This window comes from Pempheris klunzingeri, chromosome 5 (assembly GCF_042242105.1).
Source record: "Pempheris klunzingeri isolate RE-2024b chromosome 5, fPemKlu1.hap1, whole genome shotgun sequence".
Lineage (NCBI taxonomy): Eukaryota > Metazoa > Chordata > Actinopteri > Acropomatiformes > Pempheridae > Pempheris > Pempheris klunzingeri.
The window spans coordinates 28,038,719-28,051,896 of NC_092016.1; the positions used below are offsets into that span (position 1 = coordinate 28,038,719).

General features: G+C 40.5%; 1 protein-coding gene across 2 annotated transcripts; it reads right to left on the bottom strand.

Annotated features, from left to right (window-relative positions):
* Window positions 1-400: 400 nt before the first annotated feature.
* On the bottom strand, window positions 401-12,645 carry dnaaf4 (dynein axonemal assembly factor 4). Of its 2 annotated transcripts, XM_070830821.1 has the most exons (10): window positions 12,523-12,645; window positions 11,969-12,116; window positions 10,528-10,661; window positions 10,231-10,426; window positions 9,998-10,137; window positions 7,863-7,969; window positions 7,625-7,778; window positions 5,583-5,688; window positions 5,224-5,338; window positions 401-540 (listed from the first exon to the last, which is right to left on the bottom strand). In XM_070830821.1, exons 1-10 carry the CDS (start codon window positions 12,643-12,645, stop codon window positions 423-425), a joined length of 1,341 nt encoding a protein of 446 aa, XP_070686922.1. In that variant the 3' UTR covers window positions 401-422. The 2 variants fall into 2 exon arrangements, with proteins under 2 accessions (XP_070686922.1, XP_070686923.1); XM_070830822.1 differs by lacking the exon at window positions 401-540 and having other exon boundaries at window positions 5,179-5,338.
* Between the last annotated feature and the right edge of the window lie 533 nt (window positions 12,646-13,178).

Consider the following 13,178-nt stretch of genomic DNA (forward strand, 5'->3'; position numbering starts at 1 on the left):
GAGAACTGCCCTTTTCCATCTACGTAATATTGCTAAAATCAGGCCCATCCTCTTTATAGATGATGCAGAAAAATGAGTCCATGCATTTGTCACTTCTAGGTTGGACTATTGTAACTCCTTATTATCAGGCTGCTCCAATAAGTCCTTAAAGACTCTCCAGCTGGTCCAGAACGCTGCTGCTTGTGTTCTGACGAGAACTAAGAGAAGAGACCATATTTCTCCTGTACTGGCTTCTCTTCATTGGCTTCCAGTAAAATCTAGAATAGAGTTTAAAATCCTTCTCCTCACCTAAAAGGTTCTTAATGGTCAGGCTCCATCATACCTTAAAGAACTCATAGTACCGTACTACCCCACTAGAGCACTATGCTCCCAGACTGCAGGTCTACTGGTGGTTCCTAAATAAATTATTAAATATTATTATATTATAATAGTAACATGACTGATATTACCGAAAAGTGGTGGCAGACAATGGGCCGCAGCAGTGATTCATGGAAACCAGAGAACCGCAGCCAGGATCCATGATCCATGATCCACAGAGACCTGAGAGATGAGAAAAGCATAAAAAGGCTCCGGGGAAGATACCAAGTTAGTTAGTTAACTTAGTTGGTAAAACTTTAAGATATGACCATTAAGAGGTGAGGAGAAGAATTTTAAATTCTATTCTGGATTTTACTGGAAGTCAGTGAAGAGAAATCAGTACAGGAGAAACATGATCTCTTCTCTTAGTTCTCATCAGTAAATGAGCAGCAGCATTCTGGACCAGCTGGAGAGTCTTTCAGGACTTACTGATAATAAGGAGTTGCAATAGTCCAACCTGGAAGTGACAAATGCATGGACTAATTTTTCTGCAACATTTATAGACAGGATGGGCCCAATTTTAGCAATATTACATAGATGGAGTCCATGAAATATGTTTTATGTGGGAGTTAAAGGACAAATCCTGATCAAATATAGCCCCCATATTCCCTTACAGTGGTGCTGGAGGCCAGAGTAATGCTATCCAGCATTATTGTTGTAGCATATATTGTTAGGAAATATGTCTCTAATGTGTTTAGGGCCAAGCACAATAACTTCAGTTTTGTCTGAGTTTAGCAGCAGAAAATTGCTGCTCATCCAGGACTTTATGTCCTTAAGGCAGACTTGGAGTTAACTGGGTCCTGACCCATTGTGTGGTCTGATCAGTTGACCTCAATTTGCACACCAAAAAAGACTCTCCCATGAAGTCTGTTTCCAAAGAACAGCAACAATTTACAAATCTCTGCAATCTGAATTCAGCTTCATAAAACACTGATTTACCAGGGTAGAGTGATAATGGTTAGAGAATGGTCTATCTTTTATAAAAGATGCTGCATCCTGCTTCAAATCCACCACCATCCACCACCATCATCCCAGTCCAAAAGAGGAGTCCGGCTACCTCACTGAATGACCACAGGCCAGTAGCACTCACTCCAATCATTATAAAGTGCTTTGGTGCTAGCTCACATTCAGAACACCACAGGATGCTGCCACTAAACTGCTTAACCTGGGCTTCAACTCCACTTTCTGTGACTATTAGTGACAATTAGTATTCTGGCTATTAGATGTCCTCACGTGAGGGCCAGGACCTCCAGGTTTAAGAACAGTTTCTACCCACAAGCCATCAGACTCATCAACAGATGCAACACACTACCCCGACCCCCACCACATAGAAGCCCCCCTCTCACACATACACAAGTTCCTTGTGCAACACACATATTCATGTGCAATTATTACTTGAATTGTATATACCACTTGAACTGTGCATAGTTGTTATGTATAACTACGGTTTATTTTTCTATTTATCTATTTTTTTTAAAATCCCGAAGCAACATTGAAGGCGAGAGGGCAAAGCAAGAATTTCATTGTGGTGAAACTTTTTTGTCTGAAACTTGCTTTTATTTCTACATATGATAATAAAACGATTGAATTAAATTGAATACAAGTCTTGCATTCAAAGTCCTTCTGAAGTAAAAGTAATGAAGTATTAGCAGCAATATGTACTTAAAGTATCAAAACTAAACGGACTTGTTTTGCAGAAAAATGTCTTATGTGATTTTTATATTATCATGTATGACATTATTAAAGTGTTAATACTGATGCAGCGGCTGTGACTCAGTGGTAGAGTGGGTCGTCCCTCAATCAGAAAGTCTGTAGTTCGATCCCCAGCTCCTATGGGTCAGTATGTCGAAGTGTCCTTGGGCAAGACACTGAACCCCAACTTGCTCCTGAAACAGCTTCAGTGTGTGAATGAGTATGAAAGAATAGTCTCCTCCAACTTAGATTCCTCCTGTGTTGTGTTTGAGCAGTTGAAATGACAAGAAAGGCGCTATACAAATGCAGACCATTTACCATTTGATGTGTCAATAAATGAGCAGCATTGTGCTTGGTTTAGGTGGAACTGCGTGTAACTACTTTATATAGTTTTAAATGGTTAAATCCAATGGTTTCCAACCTGGGGGCAGGTCCCTCTAAAGGGTAACGATCTGTTGGGTTGTGATTAATTGGATCAGAAAGAAAGAAAACAAATAAACAAACAACAGTTCTGTCAAACAAATTCATGTTCATTTTTTCAAATTTCCTCTGCTGCTCAGTATGACCAATAGTGGTCAACAGGACAGAGGTGGGGGATCAGCTCTTAGATCAGCACAACGCTATTGACTTTAAGTACTGCAAAGATTTTGATCAAAGCCTACCACTTTCATTTCAGGCTATACATACCTATACATACAGTCCATGTGTTTTCAAAGAGAATCAAGATTTAAATACTCCTTAACATTGTTTAACCTTCACATAACAGAATGATGTTTTTCATTAACACTGAAAGTTAAAATTTATTGAAAAGGTGTTTTGTGTAAAATGATGCTGTAATTTTGTTTGCACCAATTCTTTTAACATTAAGTTATAATTGCTTAAAATATTCTTTCAAAAAAATCTATACTTAATTAAAAAACTAATGGTATGTGTCATACAAATGTGTTCAAATGAACAATGCCTTAATATTTGTGCCTAAAAAATATAGATCCAGCTCTGAATCACTCAGCTCAACTCACTGAATTCAGCATTCTTGTGTGCATGTCAGATATACTATAAATATATTCCCTGACAGTTCTTATTCTAATTGACTTATCTTTTATTTTTGGCTAATTAGACTCCTTTCACTGTAATTGCAAAACATCAAAAACGTTGGTTTTATACTAAATTACCACCTCTTATTATAATATAGTGACAGAAAATACACCTAAGAGGTTGGAGAAATTTTCATTTGCAAAAAGAGCAACTGCGGCCAGACACACTGAAGTTAAGTGCTTTCATTTTATTATGTGTGATCTTAGATACTTATACTGAATAGCTGCAATGGCAAACTTAATTTTGAAAATAAATAATGCATTCAATTAATTTACATGGTGATCATCCATTATTCTAATTTCATTTTAAGAACTGCAACATTTGCCCATACGAGGGCGCTCTGAGCATGCGGATTTTGTAGCTAGAGACTAGAGAATAGAGAATGCTGTTACTGAAGAAATTGCACTGTGAATGCTGCCTTACTGAAAAGCTGATGTCAAACTGAATTGCTGACCTTTGAATGAAGGAGCAGCTACTGAAAAGCTGACACCAAACTGGAGTACTGACTTTTGAGTTGAATGAAAAATCAGCTGAAAAAATATGGAGGGGTGGGGGGGTGGGGTGTCAAACTTCACAAGTTACCCAATTTCCTTCAGCTGAGAACTCCCAGTAGAAGTTCATAGGTTAAGGATCCATGATTTGAGCGCTGGGATTTCCTACTGCCTATGAGTGCATGTCACATCAGTAAAGGATCGGCCTCCTGTTGTTAACTGTCATCTCAGTCCTGGATCAGACATTTAATGGAGGTTCACATGAAAGTAATGTGTCAAACTCCAGTTCATTGCTCATTGCTCTGTACCTGTGTAAACAGGTAGTATCAGTAGTTGCAGTAGAGGTAGTAGTAATAGTACTAATAGCTGTAGTACTAGTAATACAGGTAGTAGCTGTAGTATTACAAGTGGTAGTAATAGTACGAGTAGCAGTAGTATCAGAGCGCAAGTGAAGTCCAAACAGCTGGGAGTCCAATCAGCCAATCCCAGCGGCTGTGTTACTGTATCTGGGACCTGAAAAGTGTCATGAAGGAGCCTAACTGTTGAGAGCGCAGAGAGCCCTGTAGAGACAGTAGGTCATACAGATGAACCGTTGTCACTATGACCATCTGTAGAAGCTGTTGAAGATGAAGATGTGTAATTTGTTTTGGATAAAGTTTAAAAATGACCTCAATATCACTGTTTTAAAAATCCAACATTTGTGGTTTTGCTGAAAAGTTTCAGAGCCTTAATAACATTAGAGTGAATGAGAGAGTTGAAGGGCTCTCTTGTTGCTTTGGGGCAGAAAATATAAGAACTGTGAGTCTAAACGCTCAAATGATTACATGGTCTTAAAGAGGACACATTTTTCTAGATTTTGATGTAGAAATGGTGGATAAAAGGTTTAAGTTGTGGATATTAAAAGGTTTGAAGAAGCGGGAAGAGATCATGAAGACCATCAGTGGGTGACATCACTGATGACATCACCCACTCTAAGGAGCGCAATACACACCCATTATAAACTCTAAAAAGGAGTGAAAAAAAGCATAAAACTAGAACTGTGATATTGACAAAACCATAAAAGATTTGCGGCAATAGCTGAAGGTCTTGTGACCTGTTTCAAAGTTGAATGAAGTCTGTAGCTGAAAGCATGAAGAAGCATAAGCCTTTCAAAGCTGAAGAAGTTGAAGAGGATTTGAAGATTCGTCCAACAGAATTCCATTTTTTTTAAAGTTGAAAAAAGCTGAACATTTTAAAGTATAAATGGTATAAAGATGGAATAGCTAGAAAAGTCGAGCTGAACCTTTTGATGTTTGAATGGTTTCTGTAGTTGTGTGCAGAAAGTATGCTGAAGAGGAAGCATGCCAAAACATTTAATAGTAGTTGTAGTAGGTGCAGTATAATATTTGTTCAGGTGCGCAGCTGTATACCTTTTCCAGCTTCCAATGAGACAGCAGGGATTAAATTTAGGATTCTACTGTATGGTTTCAGATATGCAACAGCCTTCGGTTCTCTTTTCATTTATTAAACTAAATTAATTTAAACTAATTTAGTGACACAAACAATAAACAGCTATACACAACACAAACAGTTTTTTTGTGTGTCTCACTGTGTCTTGGGCTTAGCTGCAGTGCCTTGAACAATGTCTCTGATTCTTTGTGCGTCTGCCTGCAGTGCATCATTGTAAGGGTTGATCTTGAGAGCAGCTTGGTAGTCTTCTAGCCCTGAAAAAAAGATGTTACATGTAGATCAGCTGACAGCACAGACTAGGTGGACATGGTCACTTGTTCAGCTATTCAATAATCATTCTGAAAAACATGCTAGTCATGTGTTGTTGCTCTACCTTTAAACAGCAGACAGAAAGTGGTGATGTTGTTGTACTTTATAACTGTGAGTGTCCCATTGAAAACAAAATCTAAAATGAAAAGTGTATAGTGTATTGAATCAAAAAACTGTTGCTGCTCAAACCTTCTGCGTAGAGCTGAAGCTGGCAGAAAGCAGTTCCTCTGCGGACATGGACTCTTGCTCTGGCAGCTGCATTGGCAGTAACCGATGGAGCCAACAGATCAAGTGCCTGCAGAGAGACAGGTTTATTCTTATCTTTACCAAAACACACACACACACAAATGCTTCAGTTCATACATGACAAACACACGAGTTTGTAAATACAGGTTCATCAGTTTGTATAGAAAGTAAATGGAACAAACATCCAAATATGTTTTAGATGAAAATTGCAAAGACTTGACACTGATGGAAGGAAAAGCTCAGGTGGAACTAGTAACAACTATGTCTCTGTTTCATCAGGGTGTCCCAGTGAGTCATGCAAAGCTTCCAGTGTGCACTTAAGTGGAAAATATGGTAAGTTTGGCGATTTTGTTTTGTCAACAAATATCATGTGCCGATCTAAACCAACAATTACTTGGTTAAACCATCAAGTATTGTTTGTGTTTACAAAACCTGATCTTTTTTATTCCTCTGTGCTATAGAGCTCCATAGTTGTCCAAAAACTGTTCAATTCATATCAATGAGCCAGGTTGTTGCACTGGTTGACATGTTCCTACATTACCATGAAAACACACACTGTAGTTTATTTTGCCTCACAGTCCTGTTGCCAGAAATACTTACAAGAGCACTAGTAAGTGAGTGGATTACTGTCAAGTCATGATTGCAGGGGCAATGTTATTTCAGACCAGGGTCTGCAGTTCATCGACCATTTTTGGAAAGCTTTGCATTCCCTCCTTAAGGCCACTGTCACTCTCTCCTCTGTCACTCTCTCCTCCAGGTACCACCCCCAGCCCAAAGGCCAAACAGAGCAGCCCAACCAGGGGCATCTAATCTGGGTTGCATATGCACCCAACACTTTACCTGACTCTGCCTATAGCCTCTCCCCTTACCAGTGTACCAACAGGTGACAAGCACCACTTTTCCTAGAGTTGGGAAAAAATCAGTGCCCACTTTGATCATGCTTTAATGTGGGAGTGCCTCTGGATACGGAGTGGAGCCCAGCAATTTTGCTATATTTCACTATTCCACTATAAGCGGACAGAGGATACATTACATACAGGATACATTGTATGTAAGTAAAGTAATCCACTTTGTGATTATCCAGCTCTGCCATTCCAGGTCTCTCAGAACGCATCACACCTTCCACTTTCACATGATCAAGCCAGTAAAGGAGAGTACCTTGGATCCCACCTCCAAGCCCCCTGCACCCCCCGGATCATTAATGGAGGTCTTGTATACACTGTGAAGGGCCTTCTTGCCATCGTCACTGCGGTTGTGGACATCAGTACCTGGTGGACTGGGAAGAATACGGACCCGAGAAGAGGTCATGGGTCTCGGCCAGCAGCATTATGGTCCTGAGCTCATGCAGGACTTTCACTGTCGTCAAACTGAATTGACTGGGATGTTAGGTGCCGTCCCTAGAGGAGGGCATATTGTCATGTCCTGCGTTCTTTTGTGATAAGCATTCCCCCATTTTCTCCTTGTTTATGGTGTCCATGGTTTGTCTGATTCCTGCTTGCGTCCCGACTTCATCTCTGCCTAACCCTCACTGGGTCATTTGCCTGATGTCTCCCTGCCTACGTGTGACTCAAGCAAGAACGTTTTACCTAAACCGCCTGCTGTCTGAGTCGTGTTTTTGAGTCCTCCTTCCTCTGATTTTCTACATTCATAACAACTGCAGACATATTGAAAACATGTAGTTTCGCCAACAGGCCTGCACAAACTAGTGATCACAACCACATCTCTATACATCGTTTTGGGTGTAAACAGCCATTTTTCCTGTAAACAAGCCAATTTTGGTTAAGTGCAAATATTACAAGTGTCCTACACAATGAGAAGACACAAATTCTGTTGCCTCTCTCCTTATTCCAGGTATTATAAACCAATAAGTTATACCTTACTGCTTTTTGCAAGTTTCAACACATCAATATGTGCAATGAGGCTTTAATTCAATGAGCAGCATAGTGGAGTGCAAATGAACATGGATAATGTCAAACAGTACAGACCTGAGTTGAATCCTCAATGGCCTTGTGAAGATTTCTTAACTTCAAATGACATGCAGCCCTGTTTGAATACAGAGCTGGGATATTCCTGTAGAGCCTGACAGCCAGGTTGTAGGCATTCACTGCACCCAGGTAGTCCCCTGCCACGAAACAGTTGCTGAGAGAAACAGTCAAATTTGAGTAATTCTGCTTCAGAAAAAAGAAGTACTGTTAGATAGTTTTGAGAGGAGACTTTACTTACTCGCCTTTGTCCTTTAACCAATCAGGGTTCTTCTCAGCCTTCAGGTCCTTCAACTCTTCACTGTCCGCACTCACTTCCCGTCTGGCTGCAGCTTGGTTTTTGAGCCACTATTTGGACAACATATGAAAAGTAGAATCTTAGTCTTCATTTCCCTCACAAAGCACTGATAACAGAAACTCTACTTTCTGTTAATGTTTTATATTGTTATATTATTTCTATTATAAATGTTCTGTTTCCATGACGATGGCGGTGCACACAGATGCAGCGGCCCCTCTCGGGATCAGCGACAGCGAAAGTTTTGCCTATCCCAGATGTTCAGTCTGCAAAACCTACAGCCGAGAGACTTTACTAAACATCAGGGCAAAGAAAGATGCAAGACTTGCGGTGCTCGTTTGTGTTTTGGACATACTACGCCAGTGCGGGATCCTGTCAGAGATCCATGGCAGGCTAAAGGCTGACCCCTCCAGACCATCAGTACCATTGCTCCTCTCTAATGTCCGCTCCCTCGACAACAAGCTGGACGAGCTACGTCTGCAGCTAGAAACCCGCAGAGAGAGGAGAGACTGCTGTGTTTGCTCTCTCTCTGTGTTTGGAAACATGGCTCCATGACAGCATCCCAGACACGACCATACAGCTGGAGGGGAAGACACCGTTCCGGGCGGACAGAGAGGCAGCTAGTTCCGGGATCATGCCGAGGGCCATCCCTTGAGGGTCATTGGAGTTTCCCTCCCCTCTGTCCAAGAACTCTTCCAGAGCCGCTGCAGGAGCAGGGCACTGAACATTGTCAGGGGCCCCTCACTCCCTCCCCACAAACTCTTTGGACTGCCGCCATCAGGCAAACGGTTCCGGCCCAGCTGCCTTCTCCATCCTGCTTGCTAAATATCAAAAATACTTCTGGACTGATTGAACTTCATGTCTTAAACTAATGATGCCATTTCTCTTTCTTAGTTGAGGAAGACTATTCACTGTATAGAACTGTGTACCAACCCTACGCCTGCACAGCACAACAACTGGTCTCAAACACATTAAGAAGGCAAGAAGTAACACAAATGAACTAAAGGCTTGTTGAAAACCATTCCAGGTGATAGTATGAAGCTGACTGACAGAATGCCAAGAGTGTGCAATAATAGCACTTTGAGATTTGCTAATGTAAAATGTCCTGCATTTGGACTCAAGTCTGCAACCAGGACCCTGGAAATGAATGAATGCCAAAATGTCTACTCTAAACTTTCAGCAGCACCTTTATGATAGTTGTATTACATACAAGGAGGTTACTGGTATGATACAAAAGTTTTAGTGGGAAAAGCTTTACAGATAAATGTTTACACAGCAGTATTTCTTCCTTCCTTCCTACGTGCATTCCTACCATAGCCAGAGCAGCTGAAGTTACAGTATAAGTAGTATCAACCAATGCTAGGCTTGTGTCTTTCATCTTTGGAAAGATTCCCAGTGGGTGATAATGATCTTTTCAGAGCCCATGTGTTGAGTTAGAATTTAATATGACCATAGAATGTTTCAGGCCTTCTCAAATAAAGTTACTCTCTCCTCATGAGAGTGAACAGAATATGTCAATCTGACCTCCACAGACGTGGCTTCTCCTGTATTGTTTTGTGAAGCAGATAGACAGAATGTACTAGACAGATCTTGATTGTAGTGCTTTTGTTGTGCAAAACATATTCTGAAGTTTGATTATAGATACACGCCTTGCAACCAACATCCAACTGTTTGATTACCATAACATCACTACAGGAACGTGCTATCTGTGACGCACGAACCTAAACAGTTAATCAGAAATGGTTACGTACTTTATGATATCCAACAAGCATTTAAACATGAGATGTTTGGGAACAGAACAGGACAGGACACACCAGAGGGACACACACACCAGAGGGGGCTCCTCTGACCGGCCCCCCGGGGTCCGTCATGAGCCCAGCGCTGAAAACCTCCGTCGAGTTCTTGAGCTGCCAATATAAGAACCGGACGAAAAGTTTCCAACACACGTGTCAACTGTGAGTGACAGTGCACTGCAAGTTTTGAATGATTCCTCCTTAGGTGTCCTTCCACATTATGTTCACTTCTGTGTAACAACAAAGGAAAATCCTGCAGATGGCAGAAAAGGAGATTACAATTCTCACCTCTTCCTCCTCTGGTACTCTTGATTCCCTGAGGGCTGTCGGGAAAACCCGCGGCGTAAATGTGACTTGAATGGTTCCAACAAGTCTTGGAGCAGGCAAGTGATCTTTCTTGGTCTTTGCTTCACTGTTACCTCTATGATCTAAATGCAGGAATGTGTTCATTAAAATAACAAAGCCAACTAGTGTAGGGACAATAGACCACACAGGAAATGACTCACCCAGTTTGATCTTACCTCCATCTGAGCATATACTTTGCCGATTCTCTGTCATGGCTTTCAGTTTGTTTTGCTTGTCTCCCTGCTTTTTTAATTGGACGGATTCCTCTGCTTTTTGTTTCTGTCTCAGTTGCCATGCCGCCAGCTCTGCTGTGGTTTTCTCTCGCTCAGTGTCTTTCATTTTCTGGATATTCTCTCTTTCTTCCTTTTCAATCTGAAACATGTTAAACATACTATTTATAGGCCCTTCTAGATTTCACAGCAGGTTTTTTTCTTTGGGTTCATAGTAGGCCCTGCTGTCACTGAGTACGTTACCTTCATCAGTGTTTCCAGTGCATATTTTTTCTCTGCATGTTGTTTCTCTGCCTTGGCTCTGGACTCTGAAGAAAGCTTTTCCTGGTATTTCAGCAGAGCCCTCTGTCTGACCTCCATCTTTCTTTCTTTATCATCTGAAACACAAACAAAATATAGGATACTTTTAGTCAAGTCAAACAGACATTAAAAATGATTAAGCACTGTTCCTCTCTGAGCTGAGAATTTGCTGATCTGAACTATTTTAGACCCTACGTCTACATTCCCCCATTTGTTGCCTGATACCTTAATTGATGTGGTCCGCTGGCTCTATTTGGCGTACTGACTATATTAAAACTTTGCTCTTATTGTGAACCCTAAGTGTCACTATCATAGCTTGAGCACTCTCGTTATATTCTGCCACAAGATTATGATGATGGCACTGAAATATTGCAGTCACCTACGTGTGTATATCGGTGCGTACCACACAGGGACACAAAGACTACAATTTAATTTGGGAATAGTTACAGTGTACCTTGTGGTCATATATAGCCTTTGTTTTATGTGTGTTAAAGGAGGCAAAAATGTTTATTCATATATCATTCATATAGCACCAGCATTGACATTGCAGTATTGACTGATCGATGCATAATCCCAGACTTATTCAAAGATTTCAAGGCTAAACGTGCATCTCCACTGACTGTAAAACTGCCCTTTAAGATGGTTAAGTCCTCAAAAACATGATTTGCCTTGTGACGGAGTGTTTCCAAAATGTACTTCCATCTCAATACATGAACAAAATTTCAAATTTTTTCATAGGACTTACTTCACCCCTGTTCACCTCCAAAGGATGCTCCCCAACAGCTCAAACCTTTGTTATAAATGTAAAGTTCATAAGGGGTCATTTATCCATTTGTTCTGGTCATGTGATCACATCAAAATGTTTTGGAAAGGTGTACACTCTGTTATCCAGGAAGTGACTGGTAAACGTTTCACAATGTCATCCTCTTTCTCTTTGTTAAACCGTGCACCTGGTAATCTTTTTGACACAGATACAAGGTCTCTATTAACAATCCTGTTATTCCTTGCTAAGAAATGCATATTACTGCAATGGTCGGCCCAACAGGATGCAATGTTTTTTTTTTGTGTGATAAGTATATGTGGTTGCATTTATTTCTGTAAAATTCTGTATATTGTATTGCAGCGCACAAAGTTAGTTTTGTGGTGGGTGGGATTGTTTTGTTTTTGTTCTTGCCTTCCTGTTTGCTTGTTTTTTAGTTTATTCTTTTTATTATTACTATTATTATTATTTGTACATACCATAAAACTCAATAAAAAGAATATAAAAAAAAAACATGACTCGCCAGGCATTGATACATCATTATATTGCCATGGGGAAAAATGAGCTAGATGGCACATTGAATGGTTTAGTAAAATAACTACAAGGTCAAGTAGATGCTCTTACTTGTATTTATCATCAGATGCTCCCATAATTTGTTTGTCCTCTTTGGCAAACTCAATACTGCGACTCCATTCCCAACCTTTGCTGTGCTTCTGACATCATCAACGGGTTCAGACAGGAAGGCCTCAAATAGATATGGTGGGAAATGCACCTGCAAGGAAAAGAAAGTGGAAAAACATTTTTATTGAAAATGTTTTTACTGTTTATTTTGTTGCATTTGCTCTTTCCAGAAGCTGTCAGACTGCTGACACCCCCCCCCCCCCCCCACACACACACACACACACACACACACACCTACCTAGTGCTTCTATTTTATTTTAGTACTTCTATTCTATTTTATATAGGACCTCTATTTTCTATATTTTATTTGTTATTTGATATTTATCTTGGCTTAAAACAGGACCCGAGAACGTAATTTCACACCTCCCCATGTGTAAACGTGTGTTGTTCTTCAGTTGTGCATTTCTACGTGTGCGTGACTGTCGTAAAAGCCACATCAAATATTGTGTGACATATACAATAAAAGGGTTCTTTTTTAGCTTTAGCTTTAACTTTACCTTGAGGTATTCGTCTGAAGACAGGATGTCCACTTTCCCAGCTCTCGTTCCTTTTAAAGGCACACTAATGTAGACCGTCGAGTCTGTCTGTGTCCAGGAGTAGTCCGTCACTTGCAAAGGCATGTCCGGCACGGTCACAGCTAGTGTCTTGTTTGGAGTTGTGCCGGCAGTTATTCTGAAGTGGTGCTCTCCAATTACGGCCCACTTGTTGCGAAAGAATTAATTAATTATAATTCTCCTAATGTTCTGTGAGAAAACGCGAAGAGTCGGAAGAGTCATGAACAACGAGTGCCGCATAGCGTCTTGTTGCTATGGTGACCAAAGACAAATCATGCTGCTTTCATGATTGTCGGAATTCTGCGTCGTAATCGATTTCAATAGAATAACACACTTAACATACAGGAGGACCCACTGATGACAACTAGCTGTAAAGTTAGCTTCCAAGTCACAGATTTTCAACTTACTTACAGCTTACTCTCAGTTGGGTAGTATCAATGCTGTTTAAAACGCTTTTGCGATTTGTGAAACCATTATTCTTTCTGTGAAAACGAAGCAATAATGATAATAATGTATCTATGTAGCAGTGTTTAAAGCCAGAAGTACAATGTGCTCCACAGGTCACACACGGGTTATTATAGACGTGCAAAGCCACAATG